The 18,741-nt window shown below is 43.1% G+C and overlaps 1 protein-coding gene across 1 annotated transcript in view; it reads left to right on the top strand.

Annotated features, from left to right (window-relative positions):
• LOC310704519 (uncharacterized protein) overlaps positions 1-18,741 on the top strand; it is a 119,494-nt gene that overhangs the window by 63,931 nt on the left and 36,822 nt on the right. Inside the window, exons 13-14 of the mRNA XM_083498052.1 lie at positions 771-983; positions 3,110-3,231. Of these exons, the coding sequence (XP_083354178.1) occupies positions 771-983; positions 3,110-3,231 (335 nt within the window). The remainder of the gene's footprint in view (positions 1-770; positions 984-3,109; positions 3,232-18,741) is intronic.

The raw sequence follows: 18,741 nt of genomic DNA, 5'->3' as shown, positions 1-18,741 counted from the left end.
CTCGGCCTCCTCCATCCCTTCCATCTTGAGGATGGGCAGCCCCCCCTGCCAACAAATATTGAGGGGGCCAAAGATACCTCGAAGGGCATTCTCAAGATATGTATTGTGGATTGGATACAGTGGTAAATTAAGAGCAATCCTGAATTAAACTTGCTAATAATAACCATCAGGACTTTCACTCTGCCTTGTTAAATAGAACTGCTCTTCCATGACGACCTGGAAACTCTGGGACTAAGAAAAGACACTGTTGGCCACAACGTGCAATCCAGTCATGCACAATTGATACAGGAGGGGTGTGTGGGGACAGATTTGCATTATAATGTTAATGGTTTAATGTGTGACTCACCAAGCTGAATGTAGCCTGCCAGCTGAATATTGTGGTGCTTCACACACACACATATCCCTTGTCCTAAGCAAAGAGCAGAAGCAGGAAGTCCCTGACTCCCTGGTAGAACACAGAACCGTGGATAGGTGACATTCAGCCTAGTGGATCACAATATATGCAGGCCTAGTGTAGCACTTACTTGAACATCTTTGCGCTCTCGCTTTCTCTTGCACTCTCTCTCTCTCTCTCTCTCACACACACACACACACACACACACACACACTATACATCTAGGGTTGCCATTTGAACAAGTGGAAATGGAACATACAAGTCCTATGAATAACTTATCCAAGCAATGGAATGAACAATGGAAACAATATTATGAACATCCACCTTTTGCTGGCATAAATTCATTTCAATACTTTTGTGTTTGCTTTTTGCACAGCAAAAAGAAAGTATTTCCGATACTAAGAAGAACAAGTATTTGGTATTTTCCACTGACCCAATGGAATATAATATGCCACATCAAAGGGAACCAGATTCCCTGGTACATAAGTATACTTCTGCTGAAAGAACGAAATCACATCCTGTTCAGCCAATCACATTCATACCATCGGATGCATTCGAGGAATGTAACGACAAGCAGAAACAAAAAGTAGTAAGTATATAAAAACCAAATTCACACCTGAAAACAAGGATTTTGCTTTAAAAAGAAAGGACATCATGAATACATGTGCTTTAAGCTGCCCAGAGTGGCTGGGGAAGCCCAGCCAGATGGGTGGGTTATAAATAATAAAATTGTTGTTGTTGTTATACATGTAGGTAGATAAATACTGTACATGGATAGTTGAGATTACCACCTTTGAAATAAAAACATCAGCTAGCAGCCTTAAGGGAAATATTCCCAAATCCACACTATTGGGTTTGTCATTGTGAAACCTTACTGACAGCACAATCCTATACATAGAATCATAGAGTTAGAAGGTACCCTGAGCATTATCCAGTCCACACACCCTCTGCAATGCAGGAATGTGCAGCTGTCCCATAGGGGGTTTAACCTGCAACCTGGGTGTTATCAGCACCATGCTCTAACCAACTGAGCTAAGCTGTGTAATGCCTGTTTAGAAGTGTGCCCCAATGAATTCATTGGAGTTTACTCACAGTATAGGACTTCAGCCCTGAGAACAGTGTTATGTGTGAATAATGGGTGATGCCCAACATTAGTTCCATTGGATGGTATGCAATGCTAGTCCTACACAAAATAGACCTGTTGGTAGTGAATCAACATGACTTAGATTCATTGATTTCAGTGAGGGTACTCTGACTAGGAATTAGTTGACTTCCACCCATTGAAATTAATGGGTCTACTCTGAGTATGACTAATGCAGGACACCACCCAATGGAATTACAAGCCTGGCATGCTTCTGAGGGACCACCCTTTCCAACCTCCACTGTCTGAAGAAAGGACGATCCTCCATGGCCAAACATTCCTAGGGACTGAAAACTAACATTCCAGAGAACTTACCACAAATTAAGTTTATTTTTGCCTTTCAAACTTCTGCATTTGGGTTGAAGAAAAGAATTTGCAACATCAGGGAGAAGAAATTAAGCCACATGTGCTGATGTTAGTAATGAAGACAGCAGGGAGTTCCGATAGATACATTTGATGTCAAAAGAAAATTACACTTTGGTGAGACAGAAATTATCTCACTTGAATAATATTTTTCCTGAAGCTCTTTTCTCAAAACCAAAAAAGAGAAAGAACAAGAGAGGTTCTTGGCATCCAAAAGATCTTCCCAGATTTCTGAGTTTCCTTTTAATGCAATAAACTGTGTCCTAACGAAACACTTTCTGGACAGCCGGTTTATGTTGTTGTTAATCCAATAAAGGGAGAAAGGACAGGGTTAAGTTTTGTATATGGATCCAGCACATTGAAAAGGGGCAGAGCTCAGTATATTAGCAATGTCATCATATTTCAGTTAGTAATCATGATGAATTAAAGCAGGCAATCATGAGCAGGGCAAGGCAAAACAAATACAGAAATATACTTATTGGCTCTCAAAATTCAAAAAAGCTGTTGGGCACCCACTTCAAGAGATGATTGGACAGATGTTAGTGATATAGTGTAGTAGTAGATGAGAGCCTATTCTCCGAATGTGCTTACTTCCATATAATCTTGCTCAATCAACAAATATAATACGAAGTGGTCAACTGTGCTGTTCACTTGTGTCTTGGAAAGTGGGCTTCAATTGTTTCAAATACTTGACTGGAATAAGCAGAAGTACCCAAGACGTCCTGTGATAAATAAGGGCATTGTGCTTTATGAACAGACTGTTTCCCTCATAAGCTGCTTAAAATCTTTTCTAATGTTTCAGTTCTATTCTTTAAAAAGCCATTAAAATTACAACATGGGTAGCACAGAGGATGGTGACAATATGAGGCCAGGGACTGTTTGAAAGACTAGCAAGTAGCTGCCCTGAATTGTAATCCTCAACAGGACTAGTGATCTGGTTTGTATCCTTATTTAAATATCACCATCTCCTGCAGGCTTCTTCGTGTTCAGCCTTTTTTTAAAAAACTGGCTTACTTTGACAAATTTATAAGCATTGAGGTCTGTCTAGAATCAGTTCCAAGGTCTTCTTGCTCTCATTCTCTTTCCTGCTCCCCAAACTGCATTCTAGAATTTTTGCTGCTGAAGCAAAAGCCTTGTGAAAAAGGAAACTCTGAAGCAAAACATTACCAAATATGTCTGCTCTCCTGCCCATGTCTTTTTTATTTCCACAGGAAAAGCCTCCAGACGCTGGTGACGACAGGCTAACCAATGAACAAGCAGCAGAGGCTCTCGTCACTGGGAAACAGGAGGGCGAGCGCCTGCCAAGAGCTGGTCTCATGAAGAGGAAGCCCTTGTAGGTATCACAGTCAGCTAGAGTAAAAGGGACACTGTCAGCTGAAACGTCAGCATAGTCAAAGCGTATCTGTTTGAAATTGTGGCCTACCTTCGGGAATGTCTCTTATTTTCCTAGCCAACTTCTCCCACTCTTAAAAAAAAAATGTTCTCTTTTTCTTTTCAAGCTGCACTTCGCAGTCAGACACATGTGCCATGTGTTCTTGTTTCTTCTCTACTTTGCATACAGAAGGTCCAAAGTTCAATTCTCAGCATCTCCCAGTAGGGCTGGGTGAACCTTCTGTCTAAACCCATGGGTAGCCTCTGTCAGAAGATGGTCCAGTGGTCTGACTTGGTATAAGGCAGCTTTCTGTGTTCCTGTGTTCACCCTTCTTCATTTAATTTAAATCCATTACTTCTAGCCTTACTCCACTGGGCAACAGAAAACAAGTCTTTGTCCTCTTGTGACAGCCTTTTAGGTACTCATCCTCCTCTCCTCTGGTGATCTTCTGTTCTCCAGGCTTAAATATGCCCAGTTCCTTTACCCTACCTTGTAGGAGGGCAGTTATTTATTTATTTTTACCCCAAAACCATATTTGTTCACCTATGAACAATTTGTTTACATCTTTCTTAGCATGGAAAAATATTGTTGGTTTTATTTTAGAATGCTACATGAGCGAATGTGTCTGCCATTTATTTTCGAATTGCTTGCTTATGCAGTTATGTAACTGGATGCTAAAAGCAAATAATTTAGTTTGAGATCTTGGACCCCATCAGTCTTAAAGGTAATGGGAAGAAGAAGAGATAGGACAAAATGTGGAACTCAAATTCTCTGAGCCCAGGTAGCTCCTACCTGTCTACCAGATCCTTTAAATTGTGATAGGCAGAGCCCGGCTGCAGTCTGGAAGGGCGGAGGTGGATTCGATGCTTGTTGATAAGTGCATCTCCTCCATGTACTATTTCCTTCCTCATGCAAGTCAGCCATGCAACTGCAGGAGAGGACACTGGTGTCAGAGCAGGAGTTCCCCAGGTCCATCTCGTCCAAGCTCCTTTCTTACTCCCCAAATATACTTTAAATTGCAAATTTAAAGGACAGTGGGATAAGTTGAGTGCACATCCATATATGCAGTCAAGTGGAGATACAGCCTATTGGTGATGCATTGCTTTTAGTAGAAGCCGCACAGTTTTGTATCTAAGTGCTCATTCCGCAGAAATCAGTGCCATATAATTATAAAATATCTGCTCTCAAATGGACATTTGGAAGCCCATCTAAATGCAGATGTTGTCAGCATCAGTTCAGTTCTGTTAGACAGCATCTGTTTTCGGATGCACATTTTGATGTGTGTCTGATTTAACCTGGCACAAACCATGAACATTTTTTCATGGGTCTAAGCTTGTTACATATTTATTCAAGGAAAAAGTCTCTGCTACAAAGAATTTACACTGTTGTTCCAGCTTGCCCTGCATGGCTTTAGGTCTTGGGATGAAGCTGTGATCTGAAAATTACTTTTCTATATATTTATGAGTGTTTTTGAGTGCATATATGATGCTATTAGAATAACAAAATCTGCATGTCCACTTTGAGTTTATTTTGGTCTCTGCATGGTGCTCCACACCACTCAAAAAGTAAACATGACAGACACAACATCTAACATCTGTATTTAGTAACGCCTCTGTTCACAGCATCAGCAAAACGCAGCCTGGGGCTGCTTTTTATGTGGAGGCACTTTCCCCTAAAAATAGATATGTTCTCCCTCCCCTTTGAATGTGTCCATTTCTGCACAGTGGGGACATCACACAAAGGGGGGAAATGGCACCAAATTGCACATGCCAATCTGCTTTGAGAGTTAACTCTCCACAAGTTAATTCTTCCAGTCCTGTGCTCCCAGAAAAAGAAGAGCCTGTGTAAAGTTCCTTGTATGTTTCTTTGGGAAAGTGATTCCTTAGTTTCTTTGAGCTGCTCTTTGTTGGAACTTTTAGGGTCCATCACTATTTTGAGGTAGGATTGAATCACTTACTGGCAAATTTGGGTTATGCCGTTAAAGTGGATTTGGTGCTCTTGCTCAGCAAACCTGTTCCCCCATCCCAAAAAGAGAGTGGGAGTTTTCCTGATAAAGGAGGTGGCAGGAAAGTATATTGAAAAGTATGGGTTAGGTGTAGGATTGCTTGAAGTGATATCACGCCAACAAACAAATCAGAATGAATGTTTAATCAACAGATGATCAGGAAGTGAACTAAATTTCCCTTCCTAATTATTATGCTGGACATTGACTAGGGTGGGTGAATACTCTCCATTTCCCCTTTGCTTTGCCTGGCACAAACATAGATGTGAGCATGTGTGTTTGGTTTTAATGGTTTGGTTTCTTTGTTTCCATGAGTTCACAGGCCAAAGAGACAGTAGGGAAGAGAACAAGGCCCCTCCCTTCTCATGCAAGCTATTTCAAACTATTAGGTGCTTGCCTCCAGTAAAGGAACTGTTATCTTAAAGCATCTTCCTATCACATCCAAACCAAGTGGCCTGTGATAAACATGAATGCCACCACAGTTACTTGGACATGTGGGCGTGTACTGGAGAAAGTGCACCCCACTTTATGTGAGCATAGAGGATTTTCAGACCTTAGTCTTAGCCCAGGCCTCCTCAAACTCAGCTCTCCAATGTTTTTGGCCTACAACTCCCATGATCCCTAGCTAGCAGGACCAGTAGTCAGGGATGATGGGAACTGCAGTCTCAAAACCTCTGGAGGGCCGAGTTTGAGGAAGCTTGTCTTACCCAGATAGATGGGTCTCATCAACTTGGGAAGGTAGCCCATCTAGGAGGAGGAAAACTCTGATCCTAAAAATCCACTGTCATGAGGCATGTTTTTTGGGAGAAGAAAAAGTTAAGGAGTAAATCCTACAAAAATATGGAGTCCCCAAGGTGACTTGGATGCCTCCTTCCGGCAACTCCTGCAGCCAAGCTGGTGCCAAATATATTGCTCTGCTTTTCTTTGGACCACATCAGCAAGGACAATCAGTCTTGTCAAGTGGGCTGACCAGGATCTCCATTCACACTGCCCAGGCTTGTGACCCAGGGAGGTCACTTCAGTGTTGCTAATGCAGCGGTTTAACTTCACCCCTGGAGGAGCACTCCATTGTCTCTCGAGACCAGACAGATGCCAACAACAACTCTTAGCCAATACAAAGATCGCTGTTTATAAGTTCCAGCTATGCCTGTCATTTCCTATTAATTGTAGTCCTATGTGGAATCCTATTTCCTGTCTGCATCCTTTTTTGTTTCTGAGTAGAAAGTTGCGGAGAGAAATAAATTATTGGGGTGGGGGACTGGCTGAGTTCACAGTGTTCCTTCAGGGCCTTGCCTTGCTTAGATGCTTTACTCTGGCACTTGTCCAAGTATGGCTTAGATAAAAATAGCCAGGCCTAAATATTTACCTCTCTTCTAGTAGATGAAACTCAGTATCAACCTTCTCACTGTGCAAATCCCGGGATTTACCAATGTTTGTCAGCTGGAATTCTTTCAGAGGTCCAATCTGATGAAAGCCCAAGTAAATGATTACTTCAACGCAGACTTTCACAAGATGTTAAAAGGGATTAGGGCAGGACTGAGCACAGGGATGCCATTTTTGGCAGCAGTCGTGTGTCTCCATAACATCTAGTTATGACCAAAATCTGTTAGAATCACAGATTCCAAACTGTGTTGCTGGGAAACATATCAGGGTTTCCCCAATAAGAAGTTCAGTGGTGGACAAAATTTCCTGCATGTATGGTTGGCGAGAAATTCAGTTCAACCCACATTTAAAAGCAAATCTACCTGATCCACACCTTCCAAAACAATGCACAAACCAAATCACAACTAGCCTTTGAAGTTCATACTTCTTTGAATTTTGTGACAGTTTTCTGTTCATCTGTCTGTCCCTCCTTCCTTTCCTCTTTAATTTGGAAATGCTGATATAAATAAAGCTCAGTTTGCCTTTCCATTTACATCTCTGCCATGGTTATGTAACTGGCACACCTTGTTGCCATAACAGCTGCTGCTTTCAGTCTAACCCTTAACAAACAGTTCTACCCATCAGGCTGGGGAAACTCTTATATTGGCATTTCTGAATTTAGAGAGCCAGTTATGTTGCTGCTGTCTTCTGGTTATGCACCTCCCCATTCCACTGCTCCATATGCACACCTTTTACATGCCCACATGGTCTCTCCTCTACATTTGGGCTTCTGTGCCTGGTTCAGGAAAGCCGCAGTGAATTTCTGCTCCTTGAACTTTGTTTTCTTGGATTTCTCTCCACATCCATTTCCCACTCCAGACTCATAATATTTTTCAGACTCTGAACAATGGATTAGCTGTTCTCTCCAAGTAGGTTTCCAGAAACAGGCTTTAGAGTTTTGCCATCTGTTTATCTTTCTTAGTATTCCAGTGAGTAGCTCCTTTATAAACTTTGCATGCAAATAACACCAAAACACTGAAAGGAGTTGTTTGTTTTTACTTCTGAGGTGGCTACCATTGCACGTGAGTATCCGTGTGGGCAGCAGATCACAGAAGCGGTGACAAAGGTGACAAACATTACTTTGGGTCAGCAATGAGACGTGCTTTATTTATGAGATACAAGGAACACGGTCTGGGGGGGGGGGAGGAACACTAGCCAGTCACAATTTTAAGATATGGGATGACAGTTTCAATTGGATCATAGGGCCAAGAAAGGGCAGGGGGGACATCCAGATGCCCCTTTTCTTGTGCATTCATGATGATTGGTGCTCATGATGGTATCAGAGAGGTTATATGCACCTGATGGAGGACAGGTTTCTGCACAGCACTACTTGTTCCACAAAAGGGACGCGGGTGGCGCTGTGGGTTAAACCACAGAGCCTAGGGCTTGCTGATCAGAAGGTTGGTGGTTCGAATCCCTGCGACGGGGTGAGCTCCCATTCCTCGGTCCCAGCTCCTGCCAACCTAGCAGTTTGAAAGCACATCAAAGTGCAAGTAGATAAATAGGTACCTCTCCTGCGGGAAGGTAAATGGCGTTTCGGTGCGCTGCTCTGGTTTGCCAGAAGCGGCTTAGTCATGCTGGCTACGTGACCCGGCAGCTGTACGCCAGCTCCCTCGGCCAATAAAGCGAGATGAGTGCCACAACCCCAGAGTCGGTCACGACTGGACCTAATGGTCAGGGGTCCCTTTACCTTTACTTTACTTGTTCCACAGAGATCCTGAGGGATTTCCACCATATAAATCACACTGTCCTTCATTACAAGGACTGGCTAACAACATCCTATCTTCTTCCCCAGTTTTTACAAATTTGTACCTACTGAAGTTCCTGACCATCTTTGGCAAATGAACCCCCCATGTGAATTATTGTGAGGTGATCTCAAGGATATGAAGATTTCCTACAGTTTTCTGGTAAACAAATAAAAGCAAGGGATTCAGCATTCAGCTGCGAAGGATATCAGCTGCTCAAAAGCGCTGATAGTGGGACTGTTCACATGCCATTTAGCTTGGGAGGTCTTCAATTTGTAGGTCTGCTTACCCATTATCACTGACTTGTGGCAAGACATTGCCTCACTCTCTGGCTTCTGTAGGGCTGCTGACATTATTGCTTCCAAACGCCCCCCCAAACAATGACGTGATTATTTTTGTTTTTATTTTTAGCACATCTTTTGCACAGATGGGAGATGTGGTAGTCTTGTATCATTAGTTACACCCATATCGTGTATAAAGATCAGAGTTCCTGTCCTTTGCTATATTTTGTTTCCTTCACAAGATTCATGAGGGTTTGATATATTTGTAAACATGTTTCTCAGATTGCGTTACCGGCATTCAGAAAGCAAGCTGGATCCACAGTAAAATGTTCTTCATCTGTTTTCCTTTTTTGCAGCAGCAGCAGCTTCAGAACTGTTAGTCTGGTAATTCTGAGCATTCCCCACTCCTAGTGAATAGTTCTTTTTCTCAGGGCTGGATAAGATGGGGAGGCAGGTCTCAGGATCATGACATCCCCCTGGGCCAGTGACCTTTGATCTTCTCCCTGTAAAGGGCCATGCCCACTGATAAGAACATAAGAGGAGCCAAGCAGGATCAGGCCAGTGGCCCATTTAGTCCAGCATCCTGTTCTCACAGTGGCCAACCGGATGCCTGTGGAAAACCCGCAAGTGCAAGAACAGTCTCCCTTCCAGCTACATAATGATGGGTGCTATCTAAACAAATACATATTTATATTTTAAGGTTTGGACTCAACAGAGTCACTGAGTGAGTGGGATGTCAGGGACTAGCTGGACACTCAGGGGTGGTGGTGGTCAGATACTGATAGTGGGCACCAGGTGAAGTGGGGTTTGAGATAACTTGCAAGAAGGGTTCCATGGTCTGGTGGAATCTGTAGCAGCCAGGAGACAAGAGTTAAAGGCAGGAGAAGCTGCAGGATTGGAGAGTGAAGGACACTTGATGCAGGAGGAGGGAGGGATAAGTAAGGCTGGTGTAGACACAAGGGCTTCCTCACCTCCTCCTCCTGCCCCTACTTCTCCTGCTCCACTGTCTCCCAGGACCAGGTGAGAATTGTAAAGGGGTGAGCAGAAGCAGGTTACACACAGATGTAATCTTTACCTGCTTGCACGCAGCTCAGGTGGGGACGATAGATAAGCTGAAGTTGGGACAGGGCCTCTCTTTTGCTGCAACTGCCCATCGAGTGCACACCTAGGAGTAGTTGAGAATCATAGGACTGACAGACGTACTTTTTCCCAACTTATAAGCGTACTTTAGACAACAACGAGTTAATTCCTCATTTTGTACATTCCTTGACTGACAGCGCCGGGACACGGAATGACTTCTGCTTGCGCAACAGACCTTCCCCTCCTCTCCTCCCTCTGTGTGCACCCCACATCCCCTCAAATCTTCTCCATAGGGGTGCAGGAAACTAAGAGCAGATGGGGGAGTTGCGGAGGTGTGCGCAATACACAGAGGTGGAAATTAAGTTACGTGGAAGGCATTCTGCTTGTGCAATAACTAGTTGGATTCAAGCCTGTGACACGGTTTTTCAAGTGGCAGTTTCTACCACAAAATAACTGCAGGTAACAGGGGACGTCATGCCTCGGAGGCCTCTGTTGCCGCACAGTCTGTTACGCACACACAGAGGAATTGTGCAGCTTGGGATCAGGAAACATTTTGTTCTCTGATTTTGCTTTCTCACTTTCTTCAGGCCGCATTCCCAGCCAGAAGAAAGTGAATTTCTGCCAGAACATAATGGATTTTAATCATCCTCATATTCAAACATAGGATACGCTAAAAAGAAAAAAAGGGGGGGAATCCACCAAGCCTTCTACTTAGTTGCGGTTTGATTATTTGCTATGATGAACAATAAACCAGAAGAGCGGCATTTCTTTTATAATACTGTAAACTTAAATGACATTTTGGTAAAATAATCTGACAATGAGGGAAATGATCCGGCTGCAGCTCCTTTCTATAAACTCCAAAGAGCAAACAATGATCTCATCGATACTGCAGTTGCTTGCCAATGGTAGTGGGAATGAGCAATTTGTAAGTGCAGGAAGCAAAGCTCACCCCAGTGAAAAGTTCAATGAAGTCAACAGTACTCCACCAAAAGGAGACGTTCCCGTCTATCTAGAGTACAGTGCTTGAATATATTTCAGGAGTTTGCATGTGTATGATGCTTTTAAACTGACCTGAGCTATTACATATGAAGGTTGAGTTGAGTTAGACCATTAGCCACCCAGTCCAGTATTGCTAGCATTGTCTGGCAGACACTTTCCATGGTTTCAGGCAAGGGTCTCGTCTCTCCAAGCCCTGCCTAGAGATTGCCAAGACCTTCTGTGCATAAAATAGATGTTCTGTCACTGAGCAATGGCCCTTCCTCATCTAAGAGGGAATGGACCATATAAAAGGCTGCCTTATAATATTACAGATATTAAAAGTGGAAAGGGTTGAAGGAATGGGTAAGAAGCATCTTGAACTACACAAGGCCACAACTGGCCCAGTCCGAATGATTGCATGTTACCTCCAGGAAGCAGAAGCAACGCACCTCTGAATACCAGAACTGGGGAACAACAGTGGAAGAGGGCAATTGTATCCAGGACCTTCTTGTTGGCTCTCCATAAAGTTTATGGCATAAGCATCTAGTTGGTCATTGTGAGGAACAGGATGCTGGACTAGACGAACATTTGGTTTGATCCAGCTCTTATGACTAGCTCACTGCAGCCATGCTAATGCAGCTATCAGGGTTTGGCCCTAGAAGGTGGTCTATAAATATTATGAATGAATGAATGGACGGACAGATGAACAGAAACCCTGGACCCACCCCCTCTTGCAATGATGATGTAAACTTTGCCAAGGCTTCTGCCATTCCATAGCCTGGACGCTGCAGGATCATGCTGCAAAAATGCAGTTGGTGGATAAGCCAAAGTATGTCTTCACTGCTTGTGCTGTATCAATTTTGCCATTGGGGCCTCCTAGAATAGGTCCAATCCAATACAACCTGCACACCATAAGTTGCAATCTAAATATATAATTAAACCATTACAGCGGTACCTTGGTTCTCAAACGCCTTGGTACTCAAACATTTTGGCTCCCAAACGCTGAAAACCCAGAAGCAAGTGTTCTAGTTTTCAAATGTTTTTCAGAAGCCGAACATCCGATGTGGTTGTAGGTTATTGTTTCTGGGGCGCCTGCACCAATCGGAAACAGCACCTTGGTTTTCGAATGTTTCAGACGTCAAACGGACTTCCCGAACAGATTACTTTCGAGAACCAAGATACCACTGCATTTAAAAATAATGACAATATTTTGATATTTTTAATTAACCTACCTATCATTATCATATTTATATCCCATCCATCTGGCTGGGTTTCCCCAGCCACTCTGGGTGGCTTACAATACATTAAAAACTGTAAAACATTAGACATTAAAAATTTCCCAATACAGGGTTGCCTCCAAATGTCTTCTAAAAGTCAGATAGTTGTTTATTTCCTTGACATCTGATGGGAGGGCATTCCACAGGGTGGGCACCACTACCAAGAAGGTCCTCTGCCTGGTTCTCTGTAACTTCACTTCTCGCAGTGAAGGCCCTCGGAGCTGGGAGTAGCAGACAGGCATCTGATATTTAACCATGGCAGCAGGTGTGGATATTGGTTCCCCATTTTGTAAGAAATGCAATCCTTCGTTAGATAGAAGGTTCCACTCCAGCTGCTGCTATCTGATTAGGATAGGCAGTGGACTGTTTTATGTTGTGAGGTATTCTTAAGGGATTCCTGTCCAAAAGGTTTGCATTAGTCTATCTCTGTTATCTTTGTCCATGGAGTTTTCTTGGCAGGGATACTGGAGTGGCTTTCTGGTTCCTGCTCCAGGTGGATCACGTTTGGTCAAAACTGTCCACTATGACCTGGCCATCTTGGGTGGCCCTGCATGGCATAGCTCATAGCTTCTCTGAGTTATTCAAGCCCCTTCACCATGGCCACCTCATGAGAAGAGAAGACTCCCTGGAAAAGACCCTGATGTTGGGAAAGATGGAGGGCACAAGGAGAAGGGGATGACAGAGGACGAAATGGTTGGACAGTGTTATAGAAGCGGCCAACATGAGTTTGACCAAACTGCGGGAGGCAGTGGAAGACAGGAGTGCCTGGCGTGCTCTGGTCCATGGGGTCACGAAGCGTCAGACACGACTAAACAACAACAAAATCTCTGTTATCATTCAACAGCAGCCACATAGGTGAATACCAAGCCAATTAAAATAGATTTAGTGATGGGGTACCTTCTACTGCATATCAAATTTATACTTAACATCCACTGAAAACAATGCGACTACATAGATGTATGTGCATCTTGGCACTAGGCTGGGGTACAGGTGTGAGAAGAAACTACCACCACATTTTGCTATGCAGTTATTTGTAATATTCAGAGAATTTCCTCACAATGTACATTTGGAAGCATAGGCTTTTTGTTCTGCTATTAGCATAACTTACTGGGGCTAGGGAGTGGGGGGGGGGGAGAAATCCCAGCTTCTGATAAACCTGTGGAGAATGAAATGTCTGGGTTTAAATGAGCTTTTGTGGTAAACGTCACTTGGCTATTTTCTGATTCGTCTGCTAATGAGCTGGTTTTGCAGTGACTTTTCTTAGTTGATATTCCTGGAGGGCCCTTGACATTCCATGAATATTTTTGTTTTTATTTTTTAGAAAAATGTTTTTGCTGCCTCATGGTCACTTTCCAGTTGCAAATCTTTCAGTCAGATGCTAAACAGATGGACAGGTTTTAATTAGCTGGAGTCTGATTGCCAAGGAGACCTCCTTATTTAAACCCAACAAGAGAGTCTGCTTTCAAATCCAAATGTGCCCATAAAAGACAGCTTTATACTAAGGAGGGAGCAATAGTTTTATCACTGTGTGGTCATTAACACAGTTCACATGGGTTAAGTTGGAAAAAGACTTGCGATAATATTCATGCCTTGCTCCCCATTATAGCCCATTTGTTGCCAGTCTGCCAGGGAAACGAAATCTCTCTTTCGCAAAAGCACAGGAAACAGTTGGCATTGGTCTCCAAGCATTTTAATTTAGCCTCTCTTGAAGTTGCTGTAATAGTACCTATATTTTTAGTATGTTGCCCTTGGCATTTTGCATCCTGAGGGGCAGTTATAAAAATAATAACAAGCAACTTAACTTGTTTTTATACTGTTGAGAACAGTCCAGCCTTCTGGCCACGTAGGCCCTGGCCTAGGAGGTGTTGAATGACCTTTTCCCCTCCTAGTGGTAGTGAAGGTCAAAGTAGGAACCGAAAAACAGTGTTGTAATGCACAACATTGCAGTTTCCCTGAACACAGCCCTGGAGAAAAAGCACTTTTGTCTAGAAGTCACTTTAAATGAATTCTTTTTACACCGTATCCTAGCTGACTGTAGCAACACAAGATCACCTGAAGTATGATTTAACAGCAAAGTAGGTGTGCATAAACTTCACAAAAGGTACTCCAAATCGCACAATACTGGATCCTAAATAAATTTCAGTAACTTTCAACCATAATTTCCCATAATGCCTATCAAGTCAACAGCAAGCATTCCATGCAGTCATTTAAAAGTGAACCTACTTAATTCACACTTTCTGAAAGAATACACGAACCAAAACACAGCCATCCTTCAAAATTCGGACTCTTTCTTGAATTTTGCAATGCCGTTCTCCAGCCCCATAATGTGTGCAAAAATGCATATACTAGGATAAAGCGTGCAAAAAAATGTATATATTGAAAATAGTATTCAAAATGCATTTTATCAGGGCAATTTGCTTTGCAAAAATGTTGATATTGGGATAAATTCACACATGTTGGTGAATTTTTGTGAGGTTTTCTTTATTAAACACATCACAAAGTGCTGTGGAATGTGGAGAACTGAGCCTGGAGAGTTACTAGCACAATGGTAGCCTATCATTCGAGTGCTTCTGCTGTTGCATGTACATCTGGGGCTGGCCCTGATGGCAATTCCTTCTCTGAATTCCCAGCCCCATTTCTTGAAGAAAAGGAGTCTAACCATAGGGTTATGAGACAGCCCATTGTTTTAGGAGTTGGCAACCCACTTGGCTTTCTACCCATGTTTGTTTGGTTTTTTAAAAATGATATTTATTGAGAATTTTAAAGTTACAAAAAAAAGACAAAGAGAAAAAGAAGGAAAAAACAAGAAACAAATACCCATGTTTGGCAACTGTAGTTACCTTGGATACTCATGACTCCTGGACGGGAGAAGGCTGCTGTGTTGAGTTCCATAATGGAAGAAAGATGGAATATGAATACACTAAAATGAACAGATAAAAATGAACAATAAAGGGCACATAAATCAGAGATTTCAAAGGTTCTTGGATACGATTCACTGTATTTCAGAGTGTTAGATTTCTGGCAAATGTATTTCCCCACATTACTGCTTTTCCCGTAACCTGGAACTGGTCCCAAGAGTTAAACAGGACCCGTTTGTGATATATGGGCACACTTTATTTGGGATGCTATGTGATGCTAGGGATAGCAGTGTTGACCTTGTCAGAATCTCTCCACGAAAACTTGAACCCGTCTCAAACAGAAAACAATAAAGGTCATTTTGCCTTCTGGAAATGTTTTGCAGTAGCTGTAATCTTTTGTTGCCATTGACAGAAAATAAGCAGCTAACCGGTAAACAATAATGCTTTCAATTAGTCATTATGATCATTCTCTGGGAGTGCTAATGTCATTTTGCTACAGAAAAAGAACATTAAGTGCCAGCAATGATCAGTTTATCCCAGCTTATTCTTCCAGTAAAGCTCTTTAATGCAGGAGTTTTATTTCTTCTTATTCCTTTTGCATTTGTACTGTGTGTAGGCCTTAAGTCTTCCAAATCCTTTGGATGATCACATGGATTTACAAAGAATGGAAATCTAACACATGCTGAAGATCTTTTTTTTTTTCTAATATCTAAAATGACTAACTAATGGCGGTGTGTGTATATTTAATGGAAGTATTTGTTTTGCATGAAAACTGAAGGGAATATTGAAAAAAAATGGTGTGTGCATTTTGCTGTGAAAGAGTTACTTTTGTTCTTAATGTTAGGCTGACTGCCATGTGTGCAAACTTCCAGAGTCCACCCAGAGGACTTTACTATATAGGCAGTATAGGTAAAGGTAAAGGGACCCCTGACCATTAGGTCCAGTCGTGACCGACTCTGGGGTTGCGGCGCTCATCTCGCTTTACTGGCCGAGGGAGCTGGCATGCAGCTTCCGGGTCATGTGGCCAGCATGACTAAGCTGCTTCTGGTGAACCATAGCAGCGCACGGAAACGCCATTTACCTTCCTGCCAGAGCAGTACCTATTTATCTACTTGCACTTTGACGTGCTTTTGAACTGCTAGGTTGGCAGGAGCAGGGACCGAGCCATGGGAGCTCACCCCGTCGAGAGGATTCGAACCACGACCTTCTGATCGGCAAGCCCTAGGCTCTGTGGTTTAACCCACAGCGCCACCTGCATATCAATGCAATAAATAAATAAATACATGGTGTGCAGTAGCAGATGACATGGTGGAGCAGCAATGCTCACCTGACCTCTGGTTTGTTGAGTTACTGCTGCTTATTAGGTCAGTGGGGGATGCAATGGTGGGGTTAATGCAGTGCAAATGCCCTGGTTGAGCCAATCTAATGATCCCACCAGTGTAATTGCATTACACCAACATCACTGCCGCTCCACCTCTACTTCCCCATCAGTAGCAGCACTGTGACCTCCGTTTTTGATGCTACTAACAAATGCACTTCTTATACCATAATCACTACAATTCCCACCTTTGCCCCAAATTAGAAGAGGTAGGGACCATATTTAGGTGGCCCATGTATACCAAACTCACTTAAGCAGATACATCAGAGCCTCTTTGTATAGCCTAGTTGCGGACCGTACGCATTCGTTGAGCAGATCTGCTGCAGAAGCCTACTTCACTGTGCAGATTGACTGCTCATCTGGGACCCAATGAATGGGCCAGATTTGTCTTTTGATAATGATTATGGGGCTGGGCATCTCAATAAAGCAGGTACAACAAAACAATTTCTTTTTTCATAAATGTATGGAGAGTGGTTGGCAGGGGGGCAGAAATGCAGGACAAAACTTTGGATACCACTACCCTTATAGTAGCTGCCTTCACCACCAAGGTTGAGAGAGCATAACCCTCATAAAGGCAAAGGGGGGGGAGGAGATGATGATGATTATGGGGACAGTGTACTAGATTATTCAGCAGGGTGACTTAAGGACATGGCATCTGCTTTCCTTGTGAATGTTCTGGCTAGAACTGAATCCCTTTATTAATGTATTTTGAAAGCTTATAGACTAAAAATTCCTGTGATCCTCCTCACATTAAGGCATTTGTCCCGCACACAAGGAACTACCTAATCTTTACAGATGCTCCATTGTAAGCCTTTGCACCCTACGGCTGTCCTGTTTCACATAATGCTCTAATTGAAAGGCACGATTTCAAAACCTCTTGATGAGATCATGATGCATGTTTTTAAAAAAACTGTGTTAATAAAACAAAGAAAGTCTGAGAGGCGCGGGTAGGATGATTTTTCTGCTTGTTTGGATTACAGAAGGGATTTTCAAAATACTTCGACACTGACCTCACTGCAGAAAAGCATCCATGCAGTAGAATACCACTTTAAGTCTCGTTCGAGAATAGCCATAGTCTTCTTATTGTTTGTGTCCCATCTTTAAGTCTCACTCTCACCCACTCCTCATTTCTGGCCAAGGGCTGAGATAAAGGTTTGCACATGTGTAGCTGGGCTGAATAATGGCCACTTTATTCAATGGTAGATCAAGCCTGCAGAGGGAAACAATAGGTGTGGGAGCTGACTGCAAACCAGGAAAATCCCTCAGCTGTAAGGGTATCACAGAACCATAGAATTGTAGAGTTGCAAGAGTCATCTAATCCACTCCACTGCAATGCAGGAATCTTTTTCCCAACATGGGGCTTGAACCTGCGACAACTGAAATTAAGGGTCTCATGCTGTGCCTTCTGAGCTATCTATACTTTGTAGTCCAATCCCTGCCAGGTCAGAGGCAGTGAATCTGCATATCCAGATTATTCGGCCACACTCTGAACATGAGTAAGGAGACTTCCAGCATCACCACCCCACGGGGCTCCAAAACTCCAAACTGATAAGGCAACTTTGCATCGGAGGTGGTCCTGCCTTGTCCCTGGCCCTACAGCCCTGAGCTGTAGGCTTCAGAAGCTGCCAATCACCCTCAAAGGAGCCTAAGTGTGTGTGGGTGGGTGTCACCAAGCTCCCCTATTGGGCTCCCCTCACTGAACCTTCCTGCCAAAGTGACCAAGTCAGCCTCTCAGCCAATCAACAATTAAGAGCCAGATAGCCACAGCCTCCCACCCAAAGGTATGGCAGCTAGAGTAATTTTTAAATACCCCCCCCACAAAGCCCAAAAACTTATTAATTTATGGGAGATGTTCCCCCCAAAAACCCTCAACAACTTAACCCCCCGCTGCAAAAAAGAAAAGGGAAAAAGGTTGACCTCTTTTGTCCAGATTTTTACTTTTGGGAATTTGGCAACCCTAATATACTCACAGTATGGAACAGGCTGGGGAAACCCTTTGCATGCAAGGTATGTGCTCAGTCACGGAGCTCTGGCCCCTCCCCTGCATTCCTTTATCTGCATAGCCACACCCTCTTTTTCATTTCTTGGATTGTGCACACAGCATTCATAAAGCATCCTCCCCACAAAGAATCCTGGGAATTGTAGTTTACTGAGAGTGCTGGGAGTTGTAGCTCTGTGGGAGGTTAACTATGTTTCCCAGGATTATTGGTGGTTGTGGGAATGAGCTTTAAAGTATGCATGCAGCCCTAGTCACATCAGTCTGGGAAACTCAGGGATACACCTTCTATATATTATTTTCTTCAGCAGCTCTTGCCATTTTCAGTGTTTTCTCCTCCTTTGTTGTTTGAGTCCAGTGCCTTCTCAAGAGACAAGTGTCTTTTCGTCTTTCTCTATACTTTCTTTTTCTCCTTAATGTATTGTGTAAAGTGTTGTAGACTACAAGCTTGTAA

This window comes from Podarcis liolepis, assembly GCF_965112155.1.
Source record: "Podarcis liolepis genome assembly, chromosome: 3".
NCBI classification, from domain to species: Eukaryota; Metazoa; Chordata; class Lepidosauria; order Squamata; family Lacertidae; genus Podarcis; species Podarcis liolepis.
Note: the sequence above shows the minus strand (reverse complement) of the source record. Positions and strands in the feature narration are given on the sequence as shown.